This window comes from Mastomys coucha, unplaced genomic scaffold (assembly GCF_008632895.1).
Source record: "Mastomys coucha isolate ucsf_1 unplaced genomic scaffold, UCSF_Mcou_1 pScaffold8, whole genome shotgun sequence".
Classification (NCBI taxonomy): domain Eukaryota; kingdom Metazoa; phylum Chordata; class Mammalia; order Rodentia; family Muridae; genus Mastomys; species Mastomys coucha.
In genome coordinates, this window is record NW_022196914.1 from 64,104,844 (window position 1) to 64,118,774 (window position 13,931).

Here is a 13,931-nt window from a genome sequence, read left to right on the forward strand (position 1 = left end):
CCCTCTGAACAATCACAAAGTCTCCCCAGAGTGGAACAGGGCTGCAATTGTACTCCTGGGGGCAGGAAAGACACTTCCCAGCACAGCAGGTGCCTGGAAGCCTTATTACTTCAGTAATAGAATAAAATGAGCCCTAGAGAAAAGGCTGATCAGGGCCTCCCTAACAAAACCTTCAAAACTAAGTTTTGAAAGCAAGTCCCTGAGGAAACTCAGGAGGCAGGGAGAACCTCAAGAATATCCACTAGATACAAAAAGTATGTTACCGTATTTTACATTTAAGCCTGTAAAGGAGATAAAGAAAACAGAATACTGAGTTGGAGATGCACAAACACAATACCTGAGGTTTCAGTCTTTAGCTTTAAGACACATTAGGTGAGATTAGTAGCAAATAAGAAACCATGATCATGGGCTCAGGATGTAGTTCTGTGGTAGAATGCTTACCCAGAATGCACAGGGTTCAATGTTCAACCCTAGTATTGCAAACAAACAGTAAAAGACAAAACAAACAAAAACCTATAAGCATGTGCCACTCCACGACATTCTGATACATGAAGGAGCACATACATGATGTTTCTTGCCTAAGAGTGCTTTGCTTAGTACCGGAGCTATTGAGCACACATCCTTTGACGTTTACACACCAGTAAGAAAAGCTATACTTTGATCCGCCTTGTTAATCATAGAGTATTAGTAAACTCAGAAAGAGAACAATGTAACTCTCCAAGAAAGAGAGATTAAGAGCCAAGTTTTTTGTTGCTGTTGTTTTGGTTTGGTTTTCGAGACAGAGCTTTTCTATGTACAGCCCTGACTATCCCAGAACTCACATTGTATAATAGGCTGGTCTTGAACTCAGGGATCTACTTGCCTTCTGCCTCCAAGTGCTGCAACTAAAGGTGTGCTCTGATGGTAACACTACCAGGCTAAGACCTAGCTTAAACAAACTATATGCTTCTTATAAGTGAACAGTAAATCAAACAGTAACATCAGAAATTAAACAGTAACATGCCAAGTCTGAAGTAAAATATGCAAAAGCAAAAAAAGTCCTCACACACAGAATTTTTAAACTGTTAGTATCAGGGAAAGATTTCAAAGTACATTACTAGGAATAAGAAAGCCAATAATTATATAAGGGTCAACTCAACATGAATTATTTAACAGTACTAAACATTTACAAGCCAAAGAACAGAACTTCAAATCACATAAAACAAAAATGAAACTAAAGACCTCTCACTGACAGAAAACAAACAAAATTAACAAGAATATAAAAAGAACAGAAGTTAAAAGTTATTCTTTTTAACAGGTGCACAAAGAAGGCTTACCAGATGGAATTTATGGATCACTAAACAAGAATAATTAAAAGGAATAAAATCATACAGATGTTTCCTAACTATAAGGAATTAAAATTAAAAAAGGGGAAAGAGAGATCTTTGGAAACTTCCAAATATTTAGACACTAAATAACACACATTTAAATAACTCATGAATTAAAAAACAATTTAAAAAGTGTTCTGAATTGATTGAAAACAAAACACATCAGGATTTGTGGGGATACAGAACATTAAAATGTCTGCATAGAAAAGGTTTCAAGTCAAGGGCTCCAATTCATAGTTTAGGGGGAGAAAACAAAGATAAAACAAACAAATAAAAATAAAAACCAAAACTTCTAAACCTGCAACATACAAAATTACAAAAAGAAAACAAAAGCAATCTGAAAAACAAGTTTAAAAATAAGACACAAGGCGGTGGTGGTGCATACCTTTAATCCCAGCACTTGGGAAACAGAGGCAGGTGGATTTCTGAGTTCGAGGCCAGCCTAGTCTATAGAGTGAGTTCCAGGATAGAAAGAGGTACACAGAGAAACCTTGTCTCAAAAAAAAAAAAAAAAAAAAAAAAGGCCTTACATGGTTACAGGAAATAGGAACAATTTCACACAAATAAGCTATAAAAGCTTAAAAGGAACACATAACAACTTATTTAGAAACATAAGCAACCCTAAATCTACTTGACATTGAATTTGCAATAATACACACACCCCACACTCAAACTGGCTTTACTAGTGAATTACAACAATATAGTACAAATTCCCTCAAAAATTAAAGATGATGGAACACTTTTAACTTATGCAGTTTGATTAGCATAACCCTTTTACCAAATTGAGAAAGCTGGGTCAGTTTAAAGAAGGTTAATTAAGTAGCAACATATACTGAAATAACCCAGGGTCAGACCAAGTGTCTACAGAAATGGACTTCCCCCCAGTATTGCAATTACCTGGGTGGCACAGGCCTGATAGTGCAACAGTTGAGTAGGTAGCTAAGACAGAAGATCAGGAGTGCAAATCCAACCAGGCTAAAAACAAAAACCAAAAACACAAAAAACAAAAAAACAAACATTAACTAGGACCTTTCACAGGAAACCAGAATCAAGAGTTACCAAAGGAGAACGAGGGTAGTGTCAAGTCAGACATTAATGTGGCAGAGAGAGGTAGAATGGATGGTGGTGTTGGTGGGCTGAATAGCTGGGCACTTATGATTATAAACTGTACAAAGAACAGCTTATGATACTAGTAAGCTATCCAGTATTATAACTAAGATTCAGTGACTTCTTTGTATCAAATAGTTGCAGACTGGAGCTCTGGAAAGGAAGGTAGGGTGGGTGGAAAAGTATGTATGTATGTATGTATGTATGTATGTATGTATGTCTGCCTGCTTGCCTGCCTATGTAACTGACCCCATTCACCACCTCCAGTGGGTATACTGTTATTGTGGCTGATACATTAAACACGGGGGCATACTGTTATAAGTGACTGCTTCAACCTGGAATCCCTATATGAAGTCACATGAAAGGGCCACACACTGTGGTCTTATCTAAGCTGCTATCAGTTTCCTGGGCAGCCTCTTCAACCCAGCATATGCAACATGACCCTTTGGATAACCAAAGTGGCTAGCTTTATCTAACAGCAGCTAAGACAGGAGCCTCACTCATGACAGATGGGCCAGCCAAGCCACAAGGTCAGACTAAATCCTAAATCTACAGCTTGCCTGCACACCACAGCATACAAGGTTAGAGAATGACTTTTTGGGGAGTCAATTCTCTCCTGCCACATAGGTAGGTCCTGGTGACCAAACTCAGGTCACTGGGCTTCTTGGCATATGCCTTTTACCTGATGAACCATCTCTCCAGCCCTTAATTTATTGTGAAGGATGTAGTTTTGTTTAATTGTTTCATCTGACTACAGTGGCCTCCCTGAGCAGACAATACAGTGACTGACTTCACAGAGAACTGTACTTCACACACACACACACACACACACACACACACACACAAAATCAGAGAAAGCGTTTCACTTGCTGTTCAGACATGGTGGCAATTACAGTCCACAACAGTCTTCCGGAAGCTGATGGATGCCATGAACAAAACAGACTCACAGCAGCTGCTACTTAGAATATCACCAAGGCTTGGGATGCAAAGCCTCTATCAGTTAAACCCCATGACAGGATTGCCCAATAGACAAAATCTGTCTGGGTGGTCACTTCCGAAGCCTGAAGAGCAAATCACATTTCAGTTATAAAAACAAACTATAAAATGCAAATATGTCTCAGGAGATGAAATTACTACTCAACAGTGGAAAGATTCAAGATTTTCATTTTATTAAAAATATAGCGACATAATAGCAGCCTCATTTGGTGCCTCTTTACTAAAATCATGTAAAATCAGTTCTACTCAGACTCACACCCAGGCAGTATCTTTATGCTTAGCAGTAACTTTCCTTTTGATGGTCTATAGTACCATTCTATTAATCTACAAAACTGCCTATACAGTTACTTAGTATATTTAATCTTGTACGGTAATAAGTTCTCTGGGTTATTCCCCAATCATGTGTTACCTACTGGTACCATTTACTTGTAGAATTCAACAATTCTCTCAGTATGAGTTTGATGAATCTGAACTTACATAGTCAGGAATGTCAAATAAAAGTTAACCAAGACTGCTACTCCATTTGGACCCTAGGATTTAAATGTCATCACTCCCAAACTAGCAACTTTCCAAGTTAAAATGTTAGTTGCCAGTAAACTTAAATATCAGGCAAGATTAAAAACCTACTTTTAAATATATTGTTATGAGTTGGGTTGCAGTTCAGTGATAAGAGTACTGTCAGGTGTGAAACCCTGGCTTCAGTCTTTAACAGCAAGGAAAAAAATAAAGGAAATATTAACTATAAACAAATCAATTCCAGAAACTATAAGCATATCTTAGCCCAGAATGTAAAAAGTTCTATTACTAAATCTAACCTGATTATGGACCAGAAGCCGTAAGTGGCATAAGTTTTTAATGAATCACTCACTCCCCAGGTGAAATCATTTACAATACAAAGATAGAAGAAAATGAAAGGCTGACCTACAAATTAAGTAGGAAATAAATTTCATTTTACAAAATTATTTTGTAATATTTCTATTAGATTCCTGCTTCCAGAAATAGGAATAAGGAAGAGCATTACATGTGGGAATCTGAAAATAATTTAAGTGCCTATTAGCAAATAAATATGAGAAAACATTCAGTGGGGAAAACAAACACATGGTGAACCATCACTGCATTTCTGTAGCAAGGCCAACTTTATAGCTCACTCACTCAAACCCTCTTTCCCACGGCTCAGACACGTCCTATGATTCAATGCAGCCCTCCAAACAAACGGACTCTAGCTGCTGACTCAACTAACATGAAATGAAATTGTACTCTATCTGTGATGCACTGTAAACTAAAAATATTTAAAGCCTAATAGTGAGCTTCATAATCTTTAAGTTTAAATAATTTCATAGGTTAAGATGGGTCTAGAGAAAAGGTTGGATCTTTCCTCAATTTTAAAATGAAAGTACAAAGACAGAAGGATAGCAATATTAGTATCTTAAATTTTTCTTGACCAAAAAAATAATAAACCATCTTGATTAAACAATGTTTTCTTTATTTGTAATTGAGTATATCAAAATTTAAGCCTCTAACATAAAGATAAATACTCAATAGACACAATGTATTTTAAAAAAGAATTCTAACCATGGAGAAGACTACAAGCTGAATAGTGTCTTTTAGTCCTAGCTAACTAGAGTTCAGATGGAAACAGCGACCACAGCGAGAGTCATCAGAAGTTAATTAAAAACCTGCTACAGCCCATAACTATAAAGCCACCAGGTTAGTGCTTCTATCAGCTCAGTGTGCATACAGAAGCTGTCCACAGTATCAGACTGTCTAGAAAGAGGAAGAGACCGACCACACTAGCTGTCAGTAGGAGACAGTTCTGGTCCCCAACCCCCAACCCCTCTTCCTGACAGCATCTATCTTAGGTGAAAAACAGTATTTGAAAAAAACAGTAAAGGAATAAAAACAAAGACCAGGAGTGCCTGCCTCCCCAAGTGCCTCACTCCCACACAACTGCCAGACCAAATCCCATAGTGTCTGACTTCCTTTTCTCTTATATACCTACTCATTCTGAGTTTTAAAACCATTTTATACATTAATGATTATTTGAGCAAAATAAATACCCAAATGAAAGGTAATTAGCGGTAGGAATTAAGTGTTAATTTCCACCATGAAAACAGGAGAGGAAATGCCCTAGCTTTAAAGGGCTGCTCTAGAAACACTGCGAAGGTTTGCATAGGCCTCGTAGACACCCTCCACACGGCACACAAAACCAGAGCGGAATGGAAACTGAAGACTCTTTCCGCTAAAATACTCAACTTTATTAGAGAAATGGTACTAAAAAATAACAACGATTCCAACATTTGCTCTAGTCTACTTACATTTCATAAATAAGACAGCGATTGAAGTGAGACACTCCTTCACATCTCTCCACAGGTGTCCAAGTATTTCTATACCAGAATAAGCTGTTTATTAGCCAACCGTATGTGGCTAAATGATTAAAATGGCCATCTATACTTTACATAGTAAAGCATTTTCCAAAAGTTTAATGTACACAGTGACAAAAAAGAAAACACACACATACACACAGTAACTCTGAACACCTGAAGATGATTAAGCAGCTTCATAACCGAACCAGGCTTTGTGATTTGCAGAAAGGGCCTTTCTAGTCTTCAGATTTTAGTTTCCACAATATTAATGTGAAAAAAAAGACAAGCTGAAACCAAGAAACTAAAGTGCTACTTGGCTTTTTAAATCTGTGAAAATAACTCTTCATGAGGTAAGGCAACTGAGTAATTTGATTGTATTAGGTTCTGCTAAAATAATTACACTTGATTTTCAAATAACCTTTTGCAAATTAAAAGTGGAGTTTTGTTTGTTTTGGAAACATAACAATAATGAATAGTGCATTAACTAGAATGTATAGTTTTGGAGAAAACATGAACACAAATGTTGTTTTACTACTTGCATACCTTCTGCAAAAAGTTGAGTCTAAGACTGATGGATGACCTTGTCTCTTCAGAGTACGCATATCATTAAATGCAAATTTACCTCTCCATATGTTCCTAGTCCTTCCTTTAAGTATAATTCTCCATCATTGGGAGAAAATGACTGCAAGGTAATATTAAGGCCATCCAATGAAGTCAACTCATAGGTTTCCTCTGATCATATAAGAGCATGTCTCCTGTTTAATCATCACAGTATAAAACTGGTGGTCCCCAAACTACATTGTTGTTTGAACCGCCACATATCTTGTAAACAGGACTTCCTTTTCTTATCTGAATTAAGAAGTGCTTCTGACACACCACTTGAGCACTTCCCATGGGTGTGACTAGAATACAGCCATCTGGATTCTGTATGAATTAAGAACGACTAGCACATAAAAACCCTAGCAAACAGTACACCACACATTGTAGAAGGCACTAAAGCTTCAGCTTGTGCTCCAATAGCCCAGTTTGAAAACTCAGTTTCCTTTCTCTAAGGACATCTCTGCCACCTACAGCTGACGAGACACACTGTGATATTATTCATGAGCTTGGAAATGTTAAGGAAGTTTAAGAAGAAATGCTCATTTTATGGCAGACCCAATGACTCTAAACACTGAATACGTTATTAGTATTCAACACAGCTGCTCTTCTTCTGAAGAACAATAGCATGCATTGTCAGTTGGTTTTTAATCACTTATTTAAGCAATGTTAATCTGTAAAACTGTTTTAAAGAAAAACTGATGTCCGAAACAGTGAGCAAAAGAAAACCCATTAGTGAGGATTTACCACAATCACTGTAGTCCCTGTGAAGTCAATATTAAAACTTCTTACATAATTTGCACAAGTGTATGTATATTTGCACAAATTTCAAGCACATCATCAAACTGTATATATTGAAAATTTTTTTTTTAAAAAAAGTAAAACAATACAAAATTCAGTAACTAGCATTTTTTTTTTTTTAAAGAGCCTCCACTGCTCATCTCCGTGGGTAGTTCCACTCTGGATCTCTGCTTTTCTGGAAAACACTGATGCACCCACATGACAAACGTGGCAGCCACCATGGAAATGCAGACTTCAGAAGATAGTCAGTTTGGGTAACATCTGGTATTTCATGATGTCCATGCTCAGTAACAAGATGTCCCCAATGTCACCTCATAGCTGGAAAAGCTTTAGTTACCACATATGGGTTTCTTTTTCCATTTACACCTTGTTTTGAACTGAAAGCTTTGGGTTTGATCCCACCGTGGAGGAGACAGAGCAGGTGGGCCTACACGGCATTGGCCTTGCTGCACATGCTGTCTTCATTTGGTTGGCAATTCCCATTGTGCTGTACTTTATTTTCTTCCTCAGTCCTTGGAGAGCCTTTCTCATCTGTATCTTTGCTCACAGTTAAATCTGCCTCTTTACTGTGTTCCTTCTCCTGCAAAAAACATCAAGTGCATGTTTACTATCATGTACAATAGTCATCTATAATTGTGCCTAAATGGTGTGTCTTTTGTGAATAAAACGAATTGTTTTCTTTCATTAAAAAAACATGCAATCGAGCAGGGCAGTGGTGGGGCACGCCTTTAATCCCAGCACTTGGGAGGCGGAGGCAGGCAGATTTCTGAGTTCGAGGCCAGCCTGGTCTACAGAGTGAGTTCCAGGACAGCCAAGGTTACACAGAGAAACCCTGTCTCGAAAAACCAAAAAAAAAAAAAAAGCAATCACATGCATCAACTTGTCCTTTGTATGTTATTCCCCACAAAAGATGGTTAACAAAATCAGAATACAACAGGTAAATAGAAATTCTAGCTCTTCAAAATCAGCCTTGTAAAACAAAAGAAGCCAAATAGCTTTCTAATACACTACAAGAAATAAATGTAAACATGTGCAGAAAGAAATCACTCTTCTTCCTTGAAAAGCAGTCCAAGAGGCAGGTGGATTTCTGAGTTGAAGGCCAGCCTGGTCTACTGAGTGAGCTCCAGGACAGCCAGGGCTACACAGAGAAACCCTGTCTTGGAAAAAAAAAAAAAAGAAAGAAAGAAAAGCAGTTCAAAATTCTGCCCTCGGGCTAAGGAAGGATCAGAGGAGAACAAAGAATGCTCAATAAGTACTGCTGATGTCACAGATGATGACAAACCCCCGTATCAAATTCCAGTATCAAAATTCCAGAATCTTATTTTCAAATACATGACAAGATAGCAAGGAGTGAACTGCCATAATTCACAAGTACTTAGTTTCCAAGAAAAAGCTTAATTAGGGAGCTTAGTTTTCAATTCTGTATTAGAAAATTTGGTTTCAATTATGTATTACACATCAAACTTAGTTTTAGCTTTACATTACAAAAACCAATGACAATAAAGTCCCTTCAATTTTGTTAAAATGTACACTGAGAATATTACATACACTTGTAACCCGGAGATTCTCTACAATTCTCTCCTTGGATGTTATTTACTGACTCTCCAAAATAAGGAATGAAGATGCTTACGTTTTCACTGGTTCTCAGCTCTTCAAAAGGCAGTATGAATGAACAGCTAGAGTGCACAGGGCACTGCTGCCCCTGGGGAGACGGCTGGGGCACCGCACTCATGGGTGGGCAGCGCTTCTCTCTCATGCAGGCCCTGGCTGGGCGGCTTACCTTAACTGGTGTGTTAGTCTTCTCCACCTTCTCCTTCCCGTCTCGGTCACTAGAACTCTTTTTTGTGGAGGTGGAACGCTCTCTTTCTCTCCTGTCACTGATGTGGTCCCGTTCTTTTTCTCTCTTTTTATCTTTCTTATTTCGGCTATATTGAAAATGCAAGAGTCATCTTTGAGAATTTGAAGACCTACTCTCTACACTCTTGACAGCAATCCTTATCTAACACAGGCTACCTGAAACAATGCAATGTAAATAAGCATGCTAGTCAACTGGATTGGCAAAGTAACAAAACTAGGTCCTCCAACCTAACCTACTCCACCCTTCGCTTCACTCAGAGTTAAAGTGATTTCAGCAGTAGCCACCACATGTTCCTTTAAGACACAACTTGGTACCATCAATTTACGACGTTTTAAATGCTCAAGATATACTTATATACGGAAATTAAGGATGAGATTAAAAACCAACTACAGTCAGCATAAACTGCATATAGTGGCTCCTCATACAGATTTGCCTACCACATATCAACAGTATGTAGGAAATGCTGCACTAAACCCAGACACTGTTTTCCTGTAATGGAAACTTTCCCACTGAATCCCTAACCCTACAGAGTTTGTTGTTCTCATAATTCTCTGAATATACCACGTACTAGTGTATAATGTTTTCATAGGATGATGTGTGAACATTCAAGAGGGAATAAAAGAGACCAGTAAAATGGAATGGCTTAGCTGAAATCAAACATAATGGCCTGAGTTTGATCTCTGAGACTTACATGATTTTTAACAGAGAATAACAAAGAAAAAAGAAAAACCAAGAAGCAGAAACAGAATAGCTACAGTAAATGTTAGAACTTCAAGTAACTTACTATACCCCTTGCCCACTTCATCTACTGTTAGAAACAGGAACCAACAATTCAAAGCCAAACCTAAAACACACAAAATGCACTACTGAAAAAAAAAATTAAAAAAAAAAAAAATCACAAGTCCCTAAGATTATGGGGAGGAGGGGGAATTATGCATATCATTTGAAAAACATAACTGCATGTGATCTGGCCAAGATGGCTCTAATATGGAAATATGAGTAGTTCCCTCTTATGAGTAGTTTAAAAGTAGACCCAAAATTAATGGAAATAATGAGGACAACTATGAAGCAGATCCAAAACAAATGAAAATCTGTTGCAACAAAGGTACTATTTCAGGTCACTGGGGAAAATGGTGTTTTATAGGAGGTTTGGGGACAACCTTTGGCAAGGTGATGAAACAAGACACACATGCCATTCTAAACAACAGAAACAAACCAAATTGGCTTAGAGACTCAACTTACTTTTAAATGAAATGACTAAATACTAGAAGTAAACATGGGTGAATTCTAGGTTAAAAGAAATTTCTAGCCACACCTATAACTACATACATAAAACAAACAAAAAAAATATAAATTTGTTGCAAGAAACTTTACAAGGCAAAGCAAAACAAACAAGAAACCAAAAAAACCCTGAAGTGCCTCAAAACAAAGCATCATCATGTCTGCTATATGTCTTTATATATGGCTTAAAAAAATAAAAGACTGATACATTGAGGCATCATAAATAATAAAATACAAGAGCCAGAGAGGAGGCTCAGTTGGTAAGCATGTAGAAGACATCAGGCAGGTCCCAACTGCCTGTAGCTCCCCCTACCCCCTTCTGGCCTCTGCAGGTATTGTGCTCACATGCACAAACCCACACACAAACATATAATCACAAATAAAACAGCAATAACATTTTTAAGAAAATACAATCAATTTAACTGAAGATAACAAAAACAAACCACCAATTCATATACTAACTAGCACAGCCCAGCAATAAAAATGTACAGAAGGCACACTGGCAGGCAAGACTGAATGCCATAAAGAACACCAGCCAAAACAACACACAGACTCAATACAATCCCTACAAACACCATTAACAACATCAGCAGCAGACACATGAGAAATATATCCTAAACCTTGCATGACACCTTCAAGGCTCTCCACATAGCCAAAATGATTTTTAGAAGAACCAAGCTGAGGCTGGAGATGGCACAGCTGTTAAGAGCATTCAATGCACTTTCAGAAAAACCTACAGTTCTAGAGAATCTAATATCATCTTCTTACCTCTACGGGCTTCTGTATATACACGTTGTGAACATATATACACTCAGGCACATGCACACAAGATAAATAAATATATAAATATTTTTAAAAGCAAAAAAAAAAAAAAAAATGGTTAAGTGACTCACAATTTCTGATTTCACAATGACTACAAACTACCAAGTACCTGAGAACACGGTCCTTGCCTCAGGACAAGCATGTAGGCCTGTGGAATAGCCTAGAATAAACTCATGCATACCAAGTCAGATGATTTTCAAGATGGGTGCCAAGACCATCATTCAATGATAAAACGGCTGTTTTCAACAGTGGTGCTGAGAAAACTTAAAATCCAATGCCAAAGAATGAAGTTGGAATCCTACCTCTAAGCATATACAAAAATTACCTCAAAATACATCAAAGGGTTGACTAAATGGCTCAGAGTAACACATGCACTGTGTGACCTGAACCACAAGTCCTATTTCTGGAACCCACATAGATGTAGGAGAGAACTAATTTGAAAAAGACGGTCTTTAGCCTCCACACACACACTGGGGCACATATGTGCCCCTCCATGCACATCCACATGCTCACACACAATAATAATAAATTAAATTTAAAAAACAAAAACAGATGAACAGACGTAGTACCAGTTCATGACCACAAGTTCAAGGGTTGTCTGGTCTACTGGTGTGTAAACACCAATGAGACCTGGGCAGTCACTGATCACACAAATACACAAGACTATGCTATCCTTTGTGTTAGAAAAAAAAAATGGAAAATACCTATTTGTCTAATTACGTAAAAATGAACAGACAAAAGCTGAAATAAACAGTGCATGGGAAGAAGGCAGAAGGAAAACAGCACTGTCAGAGATCCAATGTCCCAGCCAGCAGCATCAAAAGGAACGGAGAGATTCCCTCACCACTGCAGACATACTTCTTATAGTGAAGAATGGCAAAAGGTATGACCCCTATCTGTTCCGTGCTACTTTTTAATCTAAGCAAACAATTACACACTTGCATGTGTAACTATACAAACCTAGGGGGGAGGGGGACTTGCAATGGTCAGTTCCTATAAGGACAGACTGGATGAGCACACAGGTGAAAGCTGATGGTTTTAAAAACTAATCTGTATTCTGAAGAATACAAATATATTTGCCATTCAAAAACCAAAACTTAAAAAAGAGATTGAAGAAGAAAGTCCTTTTTACTTCCTGACCCTTCTTTCCATCTTAGCAGAAGCATCACCTACCCCCTAGGGGACGGAGACCTAGAAGACTTTCTTTTTACGGTCTTTGATGTTCTTGGCGATCTGGAAGAACTCCTGCTCCTCCTCCTCCGCCTTTCCCTAAAAGACAAAACAGATCAATTTCTAAAATCAGCAACTGAAATTAAGGACAGTTCAAACTATAAAGTTTGATTATTTTATTTTTTTAATGTTTAAGTTCCTTAGTGTTGAGACTGTAGGCTTGTACTATCAGCCTAGATTATTTCTATTTTCACTGGGAGAGGGTTAAAGGGATCCTGGAGATCAGACCCAGGCCCTCCCACATGGCAGACAGTGCTGTGCCCGAGACATTCCCTTACTCCCTTACAGGCCCATTAAACTCTTGTTAAAATCATGTTTTATTACCTGGTTTTAGTGTAGATCAAATTATGAATGATACATTTATCGTTGACAAAAGCATCATCTAAAATTTCAGGAGAAAATAGAGGGCAACCTCCTTTTCATTGACATACTTTAAATTCTTTTTAATTCTTCAAGTTAGTATACAAAGTGATGGGTTTCACTAGAACAATTTTCCAGATGGAAAAAATATCAAGGCTGGCTGAGACTCAAGTGTCTTCTCTCTTAGTAACTAAAATCTTTCCCATCACTGTGCTTCTGGCTCCTCTTGCATCACTGCAAAGATTTTCTAACAAAGTAACAAAGTCTGGAAAAATTGTAAGATAAGTTATCTTGCTAAGGCTTAGATATGTCAGAATAATAGAAAAGCATTTAAGTAACTTATTGAGAGACTGCATTCCCTTCTAGATTACTATCATTACTGTTGTTCCAGTCATTTAAAATTAATGCATAAATTTATACAAGTAGTTAAAATCTGAAATTTAGATAAGGAAATAATAAGCAAAAAGAAAAAAATTAACATAAACAGATAATATTCTAAACTATATCATATTTAAGAGTGACTAACTTAGAATCAATGAACTTCACCACATCCACAACTCAAGGGATGAGGTATGAAAACATATTTAACACGTGATTAATATAGCCAATAATCTTAAACAAGGAATTTTGAGAAGGGCTGGGGGCAACTGCTCAGTGGATAAAGTACTTGCTACCCAAACACCCATGGAAAAGGCCAGGCAGAGTGGCACATACCTGTAGGCCTGCACCAGGAGGCAGAAACAGGAGGAGCTGGGAGACTTGCTAGCCAGCCTGGGCAGTCAATGATTTCAAGTTCACTGAGACCTTGTCTCAAAAAACTCAGGTGGAGAATGACAGAGGAAGCCAGAGACTGACCTCTAATCTTAACACATGCAAACATAAATGCACACACTGCACACACATCCCACACACAAGAGGAGCAGCAGCTCTCAGAACCACTGACCACACAACTAAAATATCAATCTTCTGAAATTCATGTTTTCAATACTATTGCTTTTCGTTTTCTTTCATAAAACAGAGAACCCAAAGCCAGTAACTCCAGACTTCCTGGGTTGTGTTGGGGCTAGAGGGTAACACCAGTAACTTGTCAGGAACAGAGCCTGGCACACAGCAGGTGCTCAATTGATAAAGATTCTATTTTTTTGTGGG

General features: G+C 37.8%; 1 protein-coding gene across 4 annotated transcripts in view; it reads right to left on the reverse strand.

The window, feature by feature from the left end:
• Positions 1-5,703: 5,703 nt before the first annotated feature.
• Srek1 (splicing regulatory glutamic acid and lysine rich protein 1) overlaps positions 5,704-13,931 on the reverse strand; it is a 33,640-nt gene continuing 25,412 nt past the window's right edge. For all 4 annotated transcript variants that reach the window (XM_031359822.1, XM_031359821.1, XM_031359824.1 and 1 more), the window contains exons 10-12: positions 12,366-12,461; positions 9,012-9,156; positions 5,704-7,811 (exon numbers count right to left, since the gene is read on the reverse strand). In XM_031359822.1, coding sequence (XP_031215682.1) covers positions 7,659-7,811; positions 9,012-9,156; positions 12,366-12,461 — 394 coding nt within the window. In that variant the 3' untranslated portion in view covers positions 5,704-7,658. The remainder of the gene's footprint in view (positions 7,812-9,011; positions 9,157-12,365; positions 12,462-13,931) is intronic.